At 43.9% G+C, this 22963-nt stretch overlaps 1 protein-coding gene across 1 annotated transcript in view; it reads left to right on the top strand.

The window, feature by feature from the left end:
* LOC128691739 (solute carrier family 23 member 1) overlaps positions 1-22963 on the top strand; it is a 123813-nt gene that overhangs the window by 22540 nt on the left and 78310 nt on the right. The window contains exons 2-3 of the mRNA XM_070079692.1: positions 467-587; positions 8053-8210. Of these exons, the coding sequence (XP_069935793.1) occupies positions 474-587; positions 8053-8210 (272 nt within the window). The 5' untranslated portion in view covers positions 467-473. The remainder of the gene's footprint in view (positions 1-466; positions 588-8052; positions 8211-22963) is intronic.

Genomic DNA, 22963 nt, shown 5'->3' with positions numbered 1-22963 from the left:
CCACACCAGTCCACTAACACCCAGGATGCGACCCACACCAGTCCACTAACACCCAGGATGTGACCCACACCAGTCCACTAACACCCAGGATGTGACCCACACCAGTCCACTAACACCCAGGATGCGACCCACACCAGTCCACTAACACCCAGGTACTCATTTTACTGACAGATGAACAGGGACAACTGGTGTCTTACGGAAACAAGTCCTAAAGTTTTTTTTTTCAGCTGTACCGAGGATTCGATCCCTGGACCTCAGTGTGTGAGCTGAGTACGCTAGCGATCGAGCTACGTGAAAGTGTTTCTTCTTTTTCGGGTCACCCTTCCTCGGTGGGAAGCGGCCGATGTATTAAAATAAAATTTAAGTGTTGAAAAGCAATGAAATATAAATAATTAACACAAACATGTTCACTGATTTTTTTTACTGTTTTTAGGCAAGTTTTAATAAATGTTTTTAACCTCTTCAGTTTAGAAATGAGTGTGAAGCAACGTAGAAATGTGGAGGAGTTGGAGCCGCCTTCCAGTGAGCTTCTCTACGGCCTTGAGGACAACCCACCATGGTACTTGTGTGTGCTCCTCGGCACCCAGGTCAGTACTAGGCACAAGATTCACTGGTGCAACGGAGAATTATACATCACATACAAGACAATAATAATAATTAAACCTTTATTTACCACAAGTACATGTACATGGTATACAGACCATAGCTGACAACAATAACATACTACTATATAGAAAGCCCCTTGTTATGCTGAGCATTTCCCGTAAATTAGGTCAGTTTTGTTCCAGGATGCGACCCACACTAGTCCACTAACTCCCGGATACCCATTTTACTGATGGGTGAACATGGACAGCAGGTGTCTTATGGAAACACCTCCTTAATGTTTTCCAGCCGTACCGGAGGAGATTCGAACCCCGGACCTCAGTGAGTGTGCTAGCGGTCGAGCTATGGGCCACCAATGCAATTAGAAGCAAAGGTAGACAGACCGCTATGGGCCACCAATGCAATTAGAAGCAAAGGTACTTAGAAAGGTTAATATGAGGGAAATCAGGAAAGTTTTCAAAGGTGAATGATTAAAATAGGAAGAAAGATCATTTCAAGTGAGACCTTTTGTGTATCAATAGATTCTTGTGCTACTCTCCACATAATGGATATGAAGTGTACAGTAAACTAGCCACTTAGGTGGCAAAATCTAAAATGTCTAAAAAAAAGTGAGATGACAAAGGCAGAGAGACCCATAATAGACGCTTCAAGGAATCGGAATATAAGAATGGGACATTAAACATGTCTGATCAAAGCAACAGTGTAAACAAGGAAGGAGGAGGATTAAATATAACATTAACAGATAATTATCAGCTGTCAGAGGCTGTAACACATGTAGTGCGTAGTAACTTTGTGATTGTTTTATCTCTGCTACTATCATTTTACCATTACTACTGTTACCACTACTACTACTGTTACTACTACTACTACTGTTACTACTACTACTACTGTTACTACTACTGTTACTACTACTACTACTACTACTGTCACTACTACTACTGTTACTACTACTACTGTTACTACTACTGTTACTGCTACTACTACTACTGTCACTACTACTACTGTTACTACTACTGTTACCACTACTACTACTGTTACTACTACTACTACTGTTACTACTACTACTACTACTACTACTGTTACTACTACTGTTACTACTACTGTTACTACTACTACTACTACTGTTACTACTACTGTTACTACTACTACTACTTCTGTCACTACTGCTAATGTTACTACTACTGTTACTACTACTACTACTGTCACTACTATTACTACTACTACTGTTAGTACTACTACTACTGTTACTACTATTACTACTTTTGTTACTACTACTACTGCTACTGTTACTACTACTACTAATGTTACTACTACTACTAATGTTACTACTACTACTACTACTGTTAGTACTACTACTACTGTTACTACAACTACTTCTGTTACTACTACTACTGCTACTGTTACTACTACTACTGCTACTGCTACTGTTACTACTACTACTACTACTACTGTTACTACTACTGCTACTGTTACTACTACTACTGCTACTGTTACTACTACTACTGTTACTACTACTACTGTTACTACTACTACTACTACTACTGTTACTACTACTACTACTACTACTACTACTGTTACTACGACTACTACTACTACTACTACTGTTGCTACTACTACTACCTACCTACCACTGCTATTACTACTACTACTATTTCTATTACTACTATTACAGCTACCCACTACTACAACTATTAATACCTTCTATTACTACTATTACAGCTACCCACTACTACAACTATTAATACCTTCTATTACTACTATTACAGCTACCCACTACTACAACTATTAATACCTTCTATTACTACTATTACAGCTACCCACTACTACAACTATTAATACCTTCTATTACTACTATTACAGCTACCCACTACTACAACTATTAATACCTTCTATTACTACTATTACAGCTACCCACTACTACAACTATTAATACCTACTACTACTACCTCCTGCTGCTACCACTATAACTACTACTAATATTGCTACTACTATTGCTGCTACCACGACTACTACTAAAATTACTATTACTACCTACTACTACTACTACTGCTAATAATAATAATAATAATAATATAATATTTATTATAATTATTATTATTATTATTATTATTAAATTTAGGGGAAGCGCTAACCCTGTAAGGGTTATACACCACCTGGGGAATGAGAGGCAATCACGCTTCATCCGAGGTAGGTGAAGAGGGCTCCAATTCCTTGGGTCAAAAGCTCTCCCGAGCTCTGGAAAATCGACTAGAAGTGAGCTACTTCCTAGGAAATTCCAGAGTTTTTGTGTTTTCATAGGACCAACGACGCCCGAGAACGAGTCAGCAGACGACAAACATCTGCGTCATGTGGATTTCCCCGATGGACAGCAATAACAGTGTCGTTGCAGTATGGACGTATTATAATGACAAGCAGATGCATGAGGCTGGTGTGTATGGTGTGTAGTAGTAGTAGTAGTAGTAGTAGTAGTAGTAGTAGTAGTAGTAGTAGTGGTGGTATTGGTAATGGTAGTAGCAGTCGAAGAGGGATGAGTAAGATGCTGGAGACAGTTCAAGAAGTGGAGATCATGAAATATTCAGTCCCTCAGCGTTGATAGGAGCTTCAAAGACCTGGGAGTGATTATGTCGGAGGATCTCACCTTCAAGGACAATAACATTGTATCAATCGCATCTGCTAGAAAAATGACAGGATGGATAATGAGAACCTTCAAAACTAGGGAGGCCAAGCCCATGATGACACTCTTCAGGTCACTTGTTCTATCTAGGCTGGAATATTGCTGCACTCTAACAGCACCTTTCAAGGCAGGTGAAATTGCCGACCTAGAAAATGTACAGAGAACTTTCACGGCGCGCATAACGGAGATAAAACACCTCAATTACTGGGAGCGCTTGAGGTTTCTAAACCTGTATTCCCTGGAACGCAGGAGGGAGAGATACATGATTATATACACCTGGAAAATCCTAGAGAGACTAGTACCGAACTTGCACACGAAAATCACTCACTACGAAAGCAAAAGACTTGGCAGACGATGCACCATCCCCCCAATGAAAAGCAGGGGTGTCACTAGCACGTTAAGAGACCATACAATAAGTGTCAGGGGCCCGAGACTGTTCAACTGCCTCCCAGCACACATAAGGGGGATTACCAACAGACCCCTGGCAGTCTTCAAGCTGGCACTGGACAAGCACCTAAAGTCAGTTCCTGATCAGCCGGGCTGTGGCTCGTACGTTGGTTTGCGTGCAGCCAGCAGCAACAGCCTGGTTGATCAGGCGCTGATCCACCAGGAGGCCTGGTCACAGACCGGGCCGCGGGGGCGTTGACCCCCGAAACTCTCTCCAGGTAAACTCAGAATCTGCTCTCATTCAACTGTCTCCAGTATCTTACTCATCTCTGCATTCGACTGGAGAAGCCTGACGTTTCGACAGTAACGATACCCAGATGTTGCACACGTATCTTCAGCCGCAGCATCGCCGAGTGGTCACACTGGTAGGAGGATCGACCATACGACGTTTCATACAGTTTACATTAATCTCCTCAGAACGCTTCAACTAGGTGAGTGTATTCGGTTTCTACGTTCAATAACCTATACGGAAACAACCCTTCGCATAAAAATGCATGTATTTATTTTTTATTATAATCACACTGGCCGATTCCCACCAAGGCAGGGTGGTCCGAAAAAGAAAAACTTTCACCATCCGATTAATGTAAACTCCATCACTGTCTTGCCAGAAGGGTGCTTTACACTACAGTTTTTAAACTGCAACATTAACACCCCTCCTTCAGAGTGCAGGCACTGTACTTCCCATCTCCAGGACTCAAGTCCGGCCTGCCGGTTTCCCTGAATCCTTTCATAAACGTTACTTTGCTCACACTCCAACAGCACGTCAAGTATTAAAAACCATTTGTCTCCATTCACTCCTATCAAACACGCTCACGCATGCCTGCTGGAAGTCCAAGCCCCTCGCACACAAAACCTCCTTTACCCCCTCCCTCCAACCTTTCCTAGGCCGACCCCTACCCCGCCTTCCTTCCACTACAGACTGATACACTCTTGAAGTCATTCTGTTTCGCTCCATTCTCTCTACATGTCCGAACCACCTCAACAACCCTTCCTCAGCCCTGTGGACAACAGTTTTGGTAATCCCGCACCTCCTCCTAACTTCCAAACTACGAATTCTCTGCATTATATTCACACCACACATTGCCCTCAGACATGACATCTCCACTGCCTCCAGCCTTCTCCTCGCTGCAACATTCATCATCCACGCTTTACACCCATATAAGAGCGTTGGTAAAACTATACTCTCATACATTCCCCTCTTTGCCTCCAAGGACAAAGTTCTTTGTCTCCACAGACTCCTAAGTGCACCACTCACTCTTTTTCCCTAATCAATTCTATGATTCACCTCATCTTTCATAGACCCATCCGCTGACACGTCCACTCCCAAATATCTGAATACGTTCACCTCCTCCATACTCTCTCCCTCCAATCTGATATCCAATCTTTCATCACCTAATCTTTTTGTTATCCTCATAACCTTACTCTTTCCTGTATTCACCTTTAATTTTCTTCTTTTGCACACCCTACCAAATTCATCCACCAATCTCTGCAACTTCTCTTCAGAATCTCCCAAGAGCACAGTGTCATCAGCAAAGAGCAGCTGTGACAACTCCCACTTTGTGTGTGATTCTTTATCTTTTAACTCCACGCCTCTTGCCAAGACCCTCGCATTTACTTCTCTTACAACCCCATCTATAAATATATTAAACAACCACGGTGACATCACACATCCTTGTCTAAGGCCTACTTTTACTGGGAAAAAATTTCCCTCTTTCCTACATACTCTAACTTGAGCCTCACTATCCTCGTAAAAACTCTTCACTGCTTTCAGTAACCTACCTCCTACACCATACACTTGCAACATCTGCCACATTGCCCCCCTATCCACCCTGTCATACTCCTTTTCCAAATCCATAAATGCCAAAAAGACCTCTTTAGCCTTATCCAAATACTGTTCACTTATATGTTTCACTGTAAACACCTGGTCCACACACCCCTTACCTTTCCTAAAGCCTCCTTGTTCATCTGCTATCCTATTCTCCGTCTTACTCTTAATTCTTTCAGTTATAACTCTACCATACCCTTTGCCAGGTATACTCAACAGACTTATCCCCCTATAATTTTTGCACTCTCTTTTATCCCCTTTGCCTTTATACAAAGGAACTATGCATGCTCTCTGCCAATCCCTAGGTACCTTACCCTCTTCCATACATTTATTAAATAATTGCACCAACCACTCCAAAACTATATCCCCACCTGCTTTTAACATTTCTATCTTTATCCCATCACTCCCGGCTGCCTTACCCCCTTTCATTTTACCTACTGCCTCACGAACTTCCCCCACACTCACAACTGGCTCTTCCTCACTCCTACAAGATGTTATTCCTCCTTGCCCTATACACGAAATCACAGCTTCCCTATCTTCATCAACATTTAACAATTCCTCAAAATATTCCCTCCGTCTTCCCAATACCTCTAACTCTCCATTTAATAACTCTCCTCTCCTATTTTTAACTGACAAATCCATTTGTTCTCTAGGCTTTCTTAACTTGTTAATCTCACTCCAAAACTTTTTCTTATTTTCAACAAAATTTGTTGATAACATCTCACCCACTCTCTCATTTGCTCTCTTTTTACATTGCTTCACCACTCTCTTAACCTCTCTCTTTTTCTCCATATACTCTTCCCTCCTTGCATCACTTCTATTTTGTAAAAACTTCTCATATGCTAACTTTTTCTCCCTTACTACTCTCTTTACATCATCATTCCACCAATCGCTCCTCTTCCTTCCTGCACCCACTTTCCTGTAACCACAAACTTCTGCTGAACACTCTAACACTACATTTTTAAACCTACCCCATACCTCTTCGACCCCATTGCCTATGCTCTCATTAGCCCATCTATCCTCCAATAGCTGTTTATATCTTACCCTAACTGCCTCCTCTTTTAGTTTATAAACCTTCACCTCTCTCTTCCCTGATGCTTCTATTCTCCTTGTATCCCATCTACCTTTTTCTCTCAGTGTAGCTACAACTAGAAAGTGATCTGATATATCTGTGGCCCCTCTATAAACATGTACATCCTGAAGTCTACTCAACAGTCTTTTATCTACCAATACATAATGCAACAAACTACTGTCATTTCGCCCTACATCATATCTTGTATACTTATTTATCCTCTTTTTCTTAAAATATGTATTACCTATAACTAAACCCCTTTCTATACAAAGTTCAATCAAAGGGCTGCCATTATCATTTACACCTGGCACCCCAAACTTACCTACCACACCCTCTCTAAAAGTTTCTCCTACTTTAGCATTCAGGTCCCCTACCACAATTACTCTCTCACTTGGTACAAAGGCTCCTATACATTCACTTAACATCTCCCAAAATCTCTCTCTCTCCTCTGCATTCCTCTCTTCTCCAGGTGCATACACGCTTATTATGACCCACTTCTCGCATCCAACCTTTACTTTAATCCACATAATTCTTGAATTTACACATTCATATTCTCTTTTCTCCTTCCATAACTGATCATTTAACATTACTGCTACCCCTTCCTTTGCTCTAACTCTCTCAGATACTCCAGATTTAATCCCATTTATTTCCCCCCACTGAAACTCTCCTACCCCCTTCAGCTTTGTTTCGCTTAGGGCCAGGACATCCAACTTCTTTTCATTCATAACATCAGCAATCATCTGTTTCTTGTCATCCGCACTACATCCGGTGGCCTGGTGGCTAGTGGCCCGGTGGCCTGGTGGCTAAAGCTCCCGCTTCACACACGGAGGGCCCAGGGTTCGATTCCCGGCGGGTGGAAACATTCGACACGTTTCCTTACACCTGTTGTCCTGTTCACCTAGCAGCAAATAGGTACCTGGGTGTTAGTCGACTGGTGTGGGTCGCATCCTGGGGGACAAGATTAAGGACCCCAATGGAAATAAGTTAGACAGTCCTCGATGACGCACTGACTTTCTTGAGTTATCCTGGGTGGCTAACCCTCCAGGGTTAAAAATCCGAACGAAATCTTATCTTATCCACGCACATTTAAGCATCCCAGTTTTATAAAGTTTTTCTTCTTCTCTTTTTTAGTAAATGTCTACAGGAGAAGGGGTTACTAGCCCATTGCTCCCGGCATTTTAGTCGCCTCATACGACACGCATGGCTTACGGAGGAAAGATTCTTTTCCACTTCCCCATGGACAATAGAAGAAATAAAGAAGAACAAGAGCTATTTAGAAAAAGGAGAAAAACCTAGATGTATGTATATATATATGCATGTGCGTGTCTGTGAAGTGTGACCAAAGTGTAAGTAGGAGTAGCAAGATATCCCTGTTATCTAGCGTATTTATATATATTTATATATATATATTTTTTTACAAATTCGTCACAGCATTTCTTCACCATGGTGAGCACCACTATACCCATCCCTTTCGTGTTGGCGTCGCTGGTGTGTCTGGAGCCATCAGACCCAGCACGCAGCTACCTCGTCTCAACCATCATCTTCGTGTCTGGTCTCATCACCTTCCTTCAGTCCACAATTGGTGTCAGGTAGGTGGGAAGAAGGTCGCTAGTGGCACGAGATACCAAGTATCATAATAGTTGTATTTTTTCTATTGTTTATCCGATAATTTGTGCTATATACACCACTTTCTATTGTTGACTCTATATTACGACTGAAGAAGGCACTCGTGGCGAGAGGTTTCTTTATTACGACTGAAGAAGGTGCTCGTGGCGAGAGGTTTCTTTATTTCGACTGAAGAAGCCACTCGTGGCGAGAGGTTTCTTTATTACGACTGAAGAAGGCGCTCATGGCGAGAGGTTTCTTTATTACGACTGAAGAAGGCGCTCGTGGTGAGAGGTTTCTTTATTTCGACTGAAGAAGCCACTCGTGGCGAGAGGTTTCTTTATTACGACTGAAGAAGCCACTCGTGGCGAGAGGTTTCTTTATTACGACTGAAGAAGCCACTCGTGGCGAGAGGTTTCTTTATTACGACTGAAGAAGCCACTCGTGGCGAGAGGTTTCTTTATTACGACTGAAGAAGCCACTCGTGGCGAGAGGTTTCTTTATCAAATGTCTTAATCTGTGCATTTGTCCTTTCTTTCCACAACGTGTTGGTATCAGCATACAGTTTATCTAGTAGCAACAGCATTTTGTATCACAAATGATACACTCCTCAGGACTCACAGGAAATATATTATTTATGAGAATATTGTATAGAATCCATATTTAAAGTAAAAGGACACAAGTGCAACTAATGTGACATTTTATTGTGACAACGTTTCGCTCTCCAGGAGCTTTATCAAGCCATTACGTAATGGCTTGATAAAGCTCCTGGAGAGCGAAACGTTGCCACAATAAAATGTCACATTAGTTGCACTTGTGTCCTTTTACTTTACATATTGTCGGTAATTCTACCAACTTTATTACAATCCATATTTAGCCAGTAATAATATATATGAAGAAAAGCTTTAATTATAAAGCGACAAATATTTGCCAGAAGTAAATATCAAAAGAGCATTCTCATGACCGCAGAAGTTTCTCTCTCTCTCTCTCTAGGCAACAAGAGCATTTCACCCCTCCATGGAAGATGTGTTCATTTAATATCACATATCTACAAGTCCCTCCCAATAAGCTCATTGCTAGTAATCCCTTCCTTAAATCTCTTGTTAGAACAACTGCTCAAGAAGAAATTTCTCACCTAGCTGGTAGTAATAAGTTATCACAAGTTATATACACTGATGGATCTAAACAGGAGTCTTCTGGCAGGGCTGCATCTGCTCTTGTTGCCACCTCCCTAGTTAAGAACCATAATAAATTTGTTGAGTTAGGCATAAAAATTAACAATTGGGCGTCTACACTGCAAACTGAATTGTTTGCAATCCTAATGGCGCTAAATTTAGGGAGCGGTCAGGTTCACGCGCACGGAGCAAAAAAAAAAATCGAAAAAATATGAAAATGGAGTTATTGTTACCAAAAAATAGCTGAACTTTCTGGCTACACTCTGGTATACTTATTATCCTTGTACGATGTTTCTAAAAGGAATTACAGCCATTTATAACAGGCATGGTGACAGTGCTGACGCGTCATATTGCGTAAAAGCGCTGAAGCATAATATGATGCCCAAGAGGGAAAAATTTCTATCGGTGTATCCCCTGAAGGTTCGTTCTCACGTACATGTGATGAGAGAAAACGAATTTACAATGGTTAACTGTAATAAACACTCGTAGGTCACGCAAAAAGTGTAAAATAAAGCGAATTTTTCGGGGAAAAAAATTATTTCCCGGGCAGCTGGGGTGCCGCGCGCTTCGGCCTATATCTCGAAAGTAACTTATTTACCTATTTAGGGGCACTCCATCTTTATTTATGATTGAATTGACTTGATTTTCACAACAAACATAGGAGAATGATTGCTTTACAAGGTGGAGTGTACCTTTCTGAACTATCCCAAATATTTTTAGATTTATGTGGGCAACAAGACCGACATCTTCCAATATGACAAAAAAAGTTATGAAACTTATTTTTTTTAGCATGAAGATAAGGTTTATTTTAGAATTGGTACACTTACAGTGATGGAATTAGAGGTGTTCTATCAGCAGCAAGTGTCAAAACCACTTTTCCAAGTACCACTGAGTAGGACTCCCCTGCCAAATGCAATTTTTCGTAAATTTTGCATATTTCATTTACTTTTTGGCCGATATGATTGAAACTTCAGCACAGGATCTTTAATATAAGCTTCTAATAGTACACCAAAAAATGAACGTAATCGGTTGAAAAATAAAGACGTCGATATGATACACCTGACCGCTCCCTATGACTAATATATGACACTGAGCTTGACTCTATCATCATTACTGATTTTATGTCATCATTGAAGGCTCTTGACTCATATAATGACTCCAATAACTTGCTCATTGGAGAAGCCAGGTATAGATACTCAAAAATCAGGGACAAAGAAATTAATGTACAGTTGCTATGGATCCCAATGGAAGACATTGTAATAGATATAGCGTCTGATCATTTCCCTAGGCTAACCTCACTAGATATTAGTAATACTAGCCTTCCTGGTGGGATATTCAAACAGAAACGTTTCAATGTTCCCCCTGATCAGCATGATGACTTTGTTGCACATGTGACTGACTGGTATAATTCCTATGAGTGTACCTCTGTCGAGACTTTTAACAATGACCTTGTGAGCAGTATTCAGAACTACTTAGAACCGCCACTGAAGCCTCATGGTAATGTAAACCCAACTAACTTCCATAATAACCATACCTCCTATAAAAACCATACCTATTACAATGATCCTAAACTTCGAACATTGAAACGTACTGCTCGCAGACAAGGCCTAGCCTATAGAAACCATCGTACCCCTGGAATGCTGAGCCTCTTCCAAACTGCCCATGCTGCTGCCAGAGAGCGTATGACAGAACTGCGGCAGACTGGGAACAATTTGTCAATGGTCTCAATGCTCACACCCCACTTAGCCGGGCATGGAGGGACATAAATAGAATTAAGGGTAACAGAACTGGGCATATCGCGCACTCTCATCCCTTACATAGGGCGAATGAGTTAGTCAGTGCTTGGGCTGCTACATCTAGCTATGACAATCTTCCCAGTACAACACAGGCAAAATTAAATGACAAGTATGATGCAAGGGAGAGACTTGTTTGCTTTATGCTCAGCAAGGCAGATGACTGCAACATTAGTGAACTTGCCAGAATGGATGTTGGAGGATGGCTTCTAAGCTGGATTGAAGGTTACCTGTCCAACAGAAAGTCGTCTGTGTTGTTCCAGGGACATAGAAGTATAACTAAAGACTTTGAATTAGGAACCCCACAGGGAGGTGTGCTCAGTCCCACACTATTCAATATTCTAATTAATGCCTTACTTAATGTTATGCCTAGCCAGCCCCATCATTATATGATTAGTTTTGCTGATGATGTAATAATCCGCACCACCGGATTTTCCAACACCCAAAACATTCTTAACCATGTACTAGCCTCGTGTCAGGACCTGGGTTTGATAATCTCTACTGATAAAACAAAGATACTCAATAGGCGTCCTCCTAGACAGAGAGGCACAGTTCGTCAGATCCAGTTGCATGTTGGGTCTCTTCTAGAATATGTAAGCAGATACAGGTATCTAGGCTTTGAGGTTCCACTGCTTGGACCTGTTGTAACGAGACTTTGTCGCCAATACAAAGACTGAGAGTACTTAGAGTTGTGGCAGGGTTTCACCCCAGGTATAGTGCTAATGTTAAAATTGTGAAAATGAAGTACCTTGCTTATACTAGATCGTTGGTTGATTATGCTGCACCACTACTTGCTCTTGTGTCTGACTGGAAGCTTGGAGGGCTGGAAAAACTGCAGAACGAAGCAATGAGGACCATTTTAGGATGCCCTCAAATTGCCAAAATTTTAAATATGCAAAAAGAACTTGATATCCCAAGCATCAGAGATCGTGTTACTGAAAGATATATCTTAATTGGGGTTAATATGCTCAGGCAAGCATATTCAAACCCCTGCACAGAAGCCCTCCAAACTTTCCTCAGCACTGGTGAACACCCCTCCAGATGGATCGAAAAAACTGGTACCGACCTCCGCATGAATCAGATACATGATCTATGTCAAGTAAGGCAACAGCGGCACTTCTCCGCTCCATGGGATATTACCCCCATTCCAAACTACCATTCTTCCATTTCCCCCCAAACTACTTCTTAAATCATAACCAAAACTTCGCCTTGAAGCCAAACATGATGCCTTAAGCTTTATTGATAACTTAGTCACACAGCACACACTCTTAAAAATTATTTACGTTGATGGTTCTGTTCACCAATCCACTGGTACAGCTGGTAGTGCTGCTGTTGTACAGAGTGATGGTTCTCTTAAAGAAATTGGAGCACGCATTAATAATTAGGCCTCTACCCTTCAGACAGAACTGTTTGCCATACTCCTTGCACTCAAATGTGTCCATGTGTCTAAGATTGACACTTTAATTGTAACTGATTCTCTGTCATCCATAAATGCTCTCAACTCATTAAGTATAAATTGTGGCATGCTTGTGTCAGAAGCCAGACACAGGTATGGTAAGATTATGGACAGTGGAGTCAGAGTGCACATGCTGTGGATTCCATCTCACATTGGTCTTCATATGCGTGATAAAACTGATAAATTGGCTAAGCTGTATGCTTTCAAAGATGGAGTAGATTACAAGCTTGGGTTGTCAGTTAACAGTTTGAGAACAATAATACGAAAGAAACTTCAACTGAATTTTATTGACTTAGACTCAGGGAGATTGACACCAGTGAGTCCATCTATCATCATTCTATCATGCAGGAGGACCCACGTGTCTATGGTGCATCCAACAAAATAAGCCGACTCTTGGATGTCACTACTGCCCGGCTCCGGCTGGGTTACAAGTATCTTTGGCAGGTTAAATCACCATCACCAGATGTAGACCAAATGAAATGTAAACTTTGCCAGATGGACTATTGTCACACCTTGCATCATTATGTACTGGAGTGCGATAAAATTAATGAATTTAGAGACAACTCACTCAGAAATGTTCAAGAAATGGCAAAGTATTTTATCCACAGTGGTATATTACAGACCATTCTGGAGAAATACCCTGATTTTGCTCCCTATGAATAAAGCATTACCACGTGTGTGTGTGTGTGTGTGTGTGTGTGTGTGTGTGTACTCACCTAATTGTGGTTGCAGGGGTCGATACTCAGCTCCTGGCCCCGCCTCTTCACTGATCGCTACTAGGTCCTCTCCCTCTCTGCTTCCTGAGCTTTGTCATACCTCTTCTTAAAACTTTGTATGGTTCCTGCCTCCACTGCTTCACATGCTAGGCTATTCCACTTCCTGACGACTCTATGACTGAAGAAATACTTCCTAACGTCTCTGTGACTCGTCTGAGTATTCAGCTTCCAGTTGTGACCCCTTGTTTCTGTGTCCCCTCTCTGGAACATCCTGTCTCTGTCCACCTTGTCTATTCCCCGCAATATCTTGTATGTCGTTATCATGTCTCCCCTGACCCTTCTGTCCTCCAGTGTCGTCAGTCCGATTTCTCTCAACCTTTCCTCGTACGACATTCCCCTGAGCTCTGGAACTAGCCTTGTTGCAAACCTTTGTACTTTCTCTAACTTCTTGATGTGCTTGACCAGGTGTGGGTTCCAGACTGGTGCTGCATACTCCAGTATGGGCCTAACATACACTGTGTACAGTGTCTTGAACGATTCCTTATTAAGGTATCGGAACGCTATTCTCAGGTTTGCCAGGCACCCGTATGCTGCAGCAGTTATTTGGTTGATGTGTGCCTCCGGTGATGTGCTCGGTGTTATGGTCACCCCCAAGATCTTTCTCCCTGAGTGAGGTCTGTAGTCTTTGTCCACCTAGCCTATACTCTGTCTGCGGTCTTCTTTGCCCCTCCCCAATCTTCATGACATTGCATTTGGCAGGGTTGAATTCGAGAAGCCAGTTTCTGGACCACATGTCCAGCCTGTCCAGGTCTCTTTGCAGTCCTGCCTCATCCTCATCCGATTTAATTCTTCTCATCAGCTTCACATCATGTGCAAATAGGGACACTTCAGAGTCTATTCCTTCCATCATGTTGTTCGCATATATCAAAAATAGCACTGGTCCTAGAACTGACCCTTGTGGGACCCCGCTCGTCACAGGCACCCACTGTGATACCTCTTCACATACCATGATTTGTTGTTGCCTCCCTGTCAGGTATTCCCTGATCCATTGCAGTGCCCTCCTTGTTATATGCACCTGATCCTCCATCTTCTGCACTAATCTCTTGTGAGGAACTGTGTCAAAGGCCTTCCTGCAGTCCAGGAAAATGCAATCAACCCACCCCTCTCTCTCGTGTCTTACTTCTGTTACTGTGTCATAAAACTCCAGAAGGTTTGTGACACAGGATTTGCCTTCCATGAACCCATGCTGGTTTTCATTTATGATCTTGTTCTGTTCCAGGTGTTCTACCACTCTCCTCCTGATAATCTTCTCCATGACTTTGCATACTATACATGTCAGATACACAGGTCTGTAGTTTAGTGCCTCGTTTCTGTTTCCTTTCTTAAATATGGGGACTACATTTGCTGTCTTCCATTTCTCAGGTAGTTGCCCAGTTTCAAGGGATGTGTTGAAGATTGTGGTTAGGGGCACGCACAGCATCTCTGCTCCTTCTCTAAGGACCCACGGGGAGATGTCTGGTCCCACCGCCTTTGAGGTATCAAGGTCACTTAGCAGCTTCTGCACCTTCTCCTCAGTTGTTCGTATGTCATCCAACACTTGTTGGTATATTCCCTGTTGATGTTCCCTTCTGTGCTGTCTTCCCAGAGCCCTTCCTGTCTCTACTCAAAAAACTTCCTTAAATCTCCTGTTTAGCTTCTCACATACCTCCTGATCATTTCTTGTGAATTCTCCACCTTCTGTCCTCAGTCTGATCACCTGGTCTTTGACTGTTGTCTTCCTCCTGATGTGGCTATACACATTTTCGGGTCAGTCTTGACTTTCGATGCTATGTTATTTTCATACTGTCACTGGGCCTCCCTCCTTACCTGCACATACTCGTTCCTGGCTCTGCGACTAATCTCCCTATTTTCATGTGTTCTCTGCATTCTGTACTTTTTCCATTCTCTATTGCACTTTGTGTTTGCCTCCTTACACCGTAGGGTAAACCAGGGGCTCGTTCTGGTCTTCCCATTGTTTCTGTTGCCCTTGGGAATAAACCTTTCCACTGCCTCCTTGCATTTTGTTGTTACATATTCCATCTATTCATTTACTGGCTTTCCTGCCAGTTCTCTGTCCCATGGAACCTCCTGCAGGAAGTTCCTCAAACCTATGTAGTCCCCTCTTTTATAGTCTGGCTATTCCCATTCAACTCCTGTTACTTTTTCCACTTGCAACTCTACTATGTATTCAAAGCACAGAACCACGTGGTCACTAGCTTCTAGGGGACTCACATATATGATGTCCTCAATGTCTGAACTGCCCAGGGTGAACACAAGGTCCAATCTTGCTGGTTCATCCTCCCCCCTCACTCTGGTAGTGTCCTTAACATGTTGGTGCATTCAGTTTTCCAGCACCACATCCAACATCTTGGCTGTCCATGTTTTGGGACCCCCATGTGGCTCCAGGCTTTCCCAGTCAATCTCCCTGTGGTTGAAATCACCCATAACTAGCAACTTTGCTCTGCTGGAGTGAGCTCTTCTTGCCACCTCAGCAAGTGTGTCCACCATTGCTCTGTTGCTCTCTTCATATTCCTCTCTTAGCCTCCTGCCGTTCTGTGGTGGATTATACATTACTGCAATGACCACCTTGTGCTCCCCAGACTGAAGTGTACCTACTGTGTAGTCCCTTTCTCCTGTCTCGTCTATGCCTCCAATTTTCTCAATTTCCATCGTTTTTTTATGAGCAGAGCAACCCCTCCTCCCCCTCTGCCCCTTCTATCTTTCCTCATGATCTGGTATCCTGGTGGGAAGATTGCATCTGTTATTGGCTCCGTGAGTTTTGTTTCTGTAACTACTATGATGTCTGGGGACTTCTCATTGATTCTTTCTTGTCATTCCTCATATTTATTTGTTAATCTATCGGCATTTGTTTACCAAACCTTCAGCTTTTGTTCTAATACTGTAACTGTGGTCCTGGGGGAATACTGGGGTTGGGAGAGCAGGAGCCCTGGTGGGGGCCTGTGGGGGGTTGCAGTGGAGGTAGAGGAAGAGCTCCCATAGGGGATTGCTGTAGGGGTAGGGTTTGTGGTGCGGGGGGTGGAAACAGAGGGATCGGTGTGTAATGGTTGGTTTAGATTGTTCAGTTGCCTTGGGGGTGTCGTGGTTGGAGTCCTTCTGCAGGTGTTTCTGGGGGTGTGCTTACCCTTCCACCTGTGCCTGGGTTATTCTGCTCTTCTTTGTCATTTCCTCCCATTCCTCCTTTCGTTTTTGCACTCTCTCTTTCAGTATCATCCTTTCCTCCTGTGTTCTGTCTCGATCGAGGTACACACTCTTGAACTCCTGTTTGCCTCTCAGCCATGCTTTCTCCTGCAGGATCATGGTTCGAGTTGATTCTGCCTTGAAAATTACTTTGAGAGGCAGTTTCCTTCTCTTTGTGAATCACCCGATTCTCCGAAAATTTGCCACCTGGGTCATGTCTCCCTCACCTATCACCTTCATGATACCTTCAGTTGCTTTTTTCTCCTCCTGTTTTCTTTCATCATAAGTTTCCCCTTCAGCTTCGTCTAGCCCATAGACAAAAACTGATCTCTCCCTTTCCACCTCCCACTGTGACTCCCATTGCATCCTCTGAGGTGTTTTATTTCCTTCCCATGGAGTGTTCCTTCCTTCAGTCCCTTCCTTAGCTGTGGCCCCTATGCTCATTGGTTTGTCCTTCCTGCTCACCTGTTCCTGGCCCCCACAAGTGTCTGGTAAAGTCCCTGCACATGTCTTAGTTCCTTCAATGTCTTACAACCTCTCATGCTGTCCTAGTGTGCTCCCTGTCTTTGTTTTGGCCCCATGTGGGTTTGACAGGACCTCTGCATACAGTTTAGCTTCCATGCTCCCTTCAGACCCTTTGTCTGTGTCTGATGTAAACTTTGCTGATGCTACTTCTGTATTATCTTTATCTCTAGGCTGTTTCAGATTTCTCAGCTCCTCTTCTAATCTCTGTATCTTGGCTTCTGCTAGTGTGGCATGTTGCTCCCACATTCTGCACTCTGCTGCTAACCTCTCCTCCATCTTCCTTGAAAGCTCATCTAGCCTCCTTCCCCAGTCTTCCTCCCTTTTTTTGACCTCTGCCTCCCAGTCCTCTCTCCCAGATTCGTCGGTCGGGCCCTTGGCTCTCATCCTAGTTCTAGGTTGCCCCATTGCACCACAGAAGGAAGGGGGAGAGATGGTTAGGGGGAGGGGAATAGATGGTTATGGGGAGGGGAATGGATGGTTATGGGGGAGGGGGAGGATGGTTATTGAAGGGGAGAGGTGGTTGGGGGAGTGGGATAGATGGTTTGGGGAGGGGGTTAGATGGTTTGAGGGAGGGGTAGGTGGCTAGGGGTAGGGGGAGAGGTGCTTAGGGGAAGGGGGAGTATGTGTTTGTGTCAATTGTATGTGTGCTTGTGTATGTGTGTGTGCATGTGTGGGAGAAAGAGGGATGGGATTAAGGGGGAGAGGGGGAGGGGGAGAGAAGGATGAGGGTAGAGTGACCCCTAGAAACTGGGGAGGTGTGTGTGTGATGGGATTAGAAGGGGAGGGGAGGGGGGAGAGGGGAAGAGAAGTATGAGTGTAGAGTGACCGCTTGATATGGGGTCCTTATGGGTGTGTGTGTGTTTGTGTACTCACCTATTTGTACTCACCTATTTGTGGTTGCAGGGGTCGAGTCATAGTTCCTGGCCCTGCCTCTTCGCTGTTTGCTACTAGGTCCTCTCTCTCCCTGCTCCATGGGCTTTATCAAACCTTGCCTTAAAACTATGTATGGTTCCCACTTCCACTACATCACTTTTTAGGCTATTCCACGGCCTGACTACTCTATGAGTGAAGAAATACTTCCTAACATCCCTTTGACTCATCTGAGTCTTCAACTTCCAATTGTGACCTATTGTGTCTGTGTCCCATCTCTGGAACACCCATCTTTGTCCACCTTGTCTATTCCATGCAGTATTATATATGTCGTTATCATGTCTCTCCTGACCCTCCTGTCCTCCAGTGTCGTCAGGCCGATTTCCCTCAACCTTTCTTCATTGGACAATCCCCTTAGCTCTGGGACTAATCTTGTTGCAAACCTTTGTACTTTCTCTAATTTCTTGATGTGCCTGACCAGGTGTGAGTTCCAAACTGGTGCTACATACTCCAGTATGGGCCTGACATAAATGGTATACAGAGTCTTGAACGATTCCTTACTGAGGTATTGGAACGCTATCCGTGGTTTGCCAGACGCCCGTATGCTGCAGCAGTTATCTGATTGATGTGCACCTCAGGAGATATGCTCGGTGTTATACTCACCCCAACATCTTTTTTCTTGAGTGAGGTTTACAGTCTTTGGCCATCTAGACTATATTGTGTCTGCAGTCTTTTGTGTCCTTCCCCAATCTTCATGACTTTACATTTGGCAGGGTTAAACTCAAGGAGCCAGTTGCTGGACCAGGCTTGTAGCCTGTCCTGGTCTCTTTGTAGTCCTGCCTGATCCTCGTCCAATTTGATTCTTCTCATTAACTTCACATCATCTGCAAACAAGGACACTTCTGAGTCTATCCCTTCCGTTATGTCATTCATATATACCAAAAACAGCACAGGTCCTAGGACTGACCCCTGTGGAACCCTGCTTGTCACAGGCGCCCACTCTGACACCTCGTCACGTACCATGACTCATTGTTGCCTCCCTGTCAGATATTCTCTGATCCATTGCAGTGCCTTTCCTGTTATGTGTGCCTGATTCTCTAGCTTTTGCAGTAACCTCTTGTGAGGAACTGTGTCGAAGGCCTTCTTGCAGTCCAAAAAAATGCAGTCGATCCACCCCGCTCTCTCTTGTCTTACTTCTGTCACCTTGTCATAAAACTCCAGTAGGTTTGTGACACTGGATTTTCCTTCCCTGAAGCCGTGCTGGTTGTCAATTATACACTTGTTTCTTTCTAGGTGCTCCACCACTCTCCTTCTGATGATCTTCTCCATGGCTTTGCATACTATACACGTTAGTGATACAGGTCTGTAGTTTAATGCCTCATGTCTGTCTCCCTTTTTAAAAATTGGGACTACATTTGCCATCTTCCATACCTCAGGGAGTTGCCCAGTTTCAATGGATGTGTTAAAGATCTTTGTTAATGGCACACACAGCATCTCTGCTCCCTCTCTAAGGACCCACAGAGAGATGTTGTCTGGTCCCACTGCCTTTGAGGTGTCAAGTTCACATAGCAGCTTCTTCACCTCCTCCTTGGTTGTGTGTACCTCATCCAGCACTTGTTGGTGTACCCCTCTGTTCTGATTTCCTGAAGTCCTACTGGTTTCCACTGTAAATACTTCTTAAAATCTCATGTTGAGCTCCTCACCTACCTCTCAGTCGTTTCTTGTGAACTCCCCATCACCCTTCCTCAGTCTGATTACATGGTCCTTGACTGTTGTTTTCCTCCTGATGTGGCTATACAACAGCTTCGGGTCAGACTTGACTTTCGATGCTATGTCATTTTCATATTGTCGCTGAGCCTCCCTTCTTATCTGTGCATATTCGTTTCTTGCTCTTCGGCTAATCTCTTTATTTTCCTGAGTTCTCTGTCTTCTGTACCTTTTCCATTCTCTAGTACACCTAGTTTTTGCCTCCCTACACCTTTGGGTGAACCAAGGACTCGTTCTGTTCTTCCCATTATTTCTGCTTTCCTGGGGAACAAACCTTTCCTCTGCCTTCTTGCATTTTGTTGTCACATAGTCCATCATTTCTTGTACTGGTTTTCCTGTCAGTTCCCTCTCCCACTGAATGTCTTGCAGGAAGTTCCTCATGCCTGAGTAGTTCCCCCTTTTGTTGTTTGGTTTTTCCATCCTATTCCATCCAACTATGTAGTCAAAGCACAGAACCACATGATCACTAGCTCCTAGGGGCCTTTCATACACGATATCCTCGATGTCCGAACTACTCAAGGTGAATACAAGGTCCAGTCTTGCTGGATCATCCTCACCTCTCTCTCTGGTGGTGTCTGTAACATGTTGATGCATGAGGTTTTCCAGTACCACATCCATCATCTTGGCTCTCCATGTTTTGGGACCCCCATGGGGCTCCAGGTTTTCCCAGTCAATCTCCTTGTGATTGAAATCACCCATAACTAGTAACTTTGCTCCCCCCATGTGTGCTCTTCTGGCCACCTCGGCTAGTGTGTCGACCATTGCTCTGTTGCTCTCATTGTATTCTTCTCTTGGCCTCCTGCAGTTCTGTGGTGGGTTGTACATTACTGCAATTATCACCTTATGTCCCTCAGACTGGATTGTTCCTACTAAGTAGTCCCTTTCGCCCGTGCCATCCATTCCTTCCATTTTCTCAAACCCCCACTGGTTTTTAATGAGCAGTGCAACTCCTCCTCCCCCTCTCCTCCCTCTGTCTTTCCTGAGAATTTGATATCTGGATGGAAAGATAGCATCTGTTATCATTCTGGTGAGTTTTGTTTCTGTGAGTGCTATTATGTCTAGGGATGCCTCCTTGATTCTTTCATGCCACTCCTCACACTTATTTGTTATTCCATCTGCATTTGTATACCACACCTTCAACTTTTCTAAGACTGTGGTCTGGGGGATATATTGGGGTTGGGGAAGTGGGAGACCTGATAGGGAACTATGGGTGGTTGCTGTGGGGGTGGAGTTTGTAATGCAGTGGGTGGGATTTGGATATGGCATCGGTGTTTTGGTTTAGAATGTTTGGTTGCACTAGGGTTGACCTGGTTGGGGGCTTCTATAGGAAGTTGTGAGGGAGGCTGTATTTGATCTTCTTCCTGGGTCTGGGATCTCCTGTCTGTCTCCTCCATCCCCTCTCTTTCCTCCTTTCACCTTTGTACCATCTCTCTCAGTTTCTGCCTTTCTTCTTGTGTTCTGTCACGGTCGAGATACACCTTCCTGTATGCTGGCATGTCCCTTAATCTTGCTTTGTCCTGCAGGATCCTATTCCGAGTAGATTCTGCCTTGAAAGTCACTTTCACTGGCCGGGTTCTTCTAATTGCAAACCCCCATATTCTCCAAAAATTTTCCAGCTGGGTCATGTCATCTCCTCCTATTGCTTTTATGATGCTTTCAATTGCTTTTTTTCCCTTGTTTTCTTGCTTCATGTTTCCCCTTCAACTTCCTGGAGCCCATACACAAAGACTGACCTCTCCCTTTCATTCTCCCACTGCGTATCCTTGTGTATCCACTCATTCAATTTATTTTCCTCCATTGCAGTGTGTGTGTGTGTGTACTCTCCTAGTAAGGGTGTGTGTGTGTACTCACCTATTTGTACTCACCTATTTGTGGTTGCAGGGGTCGAGTCATAGCTCCTGGCCCCGCCTCTTCACTGATTGCTACTAGGTCCTCTCTCTCCCTGCTACATGAGCTTTATCATACCTCGCCTTAAAACTATGTATGGTTCCCGCCTCCACTACTTCACTTTCTAGACTATTCCATGACTTGACTACTCTATGACTGAAGAAATACTTCCTAACATCCCTTCGATTCATCTGAGTCTTCAACTTCCAATTGTGACCTCTTGTGTCTGTGTCCCATCTCTGGAACATCCTGTCTTTGTCCACCTTGTCTATTCCGCGCAGTATTTTATATGTCGTTATCATGTCTCCCCTGACCCTCCTGGCCTCCAGTGTCGTCAGGCCGATTTCCCTCAACCTTTCTTCGTAGGATAATCCCCGTAGCTCTGGGACTAGTCTTGTTGCAAACCTTTGCACTTTCTCTAATTTCTTGACGTGCTTGACTAGGTGTGGATTCCAAACTGGTGCTGCATACTCCAGTATGGGCCTGACGTAAATGGTATACAGGGTCTTGAACGACTCCTTACTGAGGTATCGGAACGCTATCTGTAGGTTTGCCAGGCGCCCGTATGCTGCAGCAGTTATCTGATTTATGTGCGCCTCAGGAGATATGCTCGGTGTTATACTCACCCCCAGATCTTTTTCCTTGAGTGAGGTTTGCAGTCTTTGGCCATCTAAACTATATTGTGTCTGCGGTCTTCCTTGCCCTTCCCCAATCTTCATGACTTTGCATTTGGCAGGGTTAAACTCAAGGAGCCAGTTGCTGGACCAGGCTTGCAGCCTGTCCAGGTCTCTTTGTAGTCCTGCCTGATCCTCATCCGATTTGATTCTTCTCATTAACTTCACATCATCTGCAAACAAGGACACTTCTGAGTCTATCCCTTCCGTTATGTCGTTCACATATACCAAGAACAGCACAGGTCCTAGGACTGACCCCTGTGGAACCCCGCTTGTCACAAGCGCCCACTCTGACACCTCGTCACGTACCATGACTCGTTGTTGCCTCCCTGTCAGGTATTCTCTGATCCATTGCAGTGCCTTTCCTGTTATGTGTGCCTGATCTTCCAGCTTTTTCAGTAACCTCTTGTGAGGAACTGTGTCGAAGGCCTTTTTGCAGTCCAAAAAAATGCAGTCGATCCACCCCTCTCTCTCTTGTCTTACTTCTGTCACCTTGTCATAAAACTCTAGTAGGTTTGTGACACAGGATTTTCCTTCCCTGAAACCATGCTGGTTGTCAATTATACACTTGTTTCTTTCCAGGTGCTCCACCACTCTCCTCCTGATGATCTTCTCCATGACCTTGCATACTATACAC

The sequence above is a fragment of the Cherax quadricarinatus genome, chromosome 6 (assembly GCF_038502225.1).
Source record: "Cherax quadricarinatus isolate ZL_2023a chromosome 6, ASM3850222v1, whole genome shotgun sequence".
Classification (NCBI taxonomy): Eukaryota; Metazoa; Arthropoda; class Malacostraca; order Decapoda; family Parastacidae; genus Cherax; species Cherax quadricarinatus.
The sequence above is the reverse complement of the archived record's forward strand: the minus strand, read 5'-3'. Positions and strand labels throughout refer to the sequence as shown.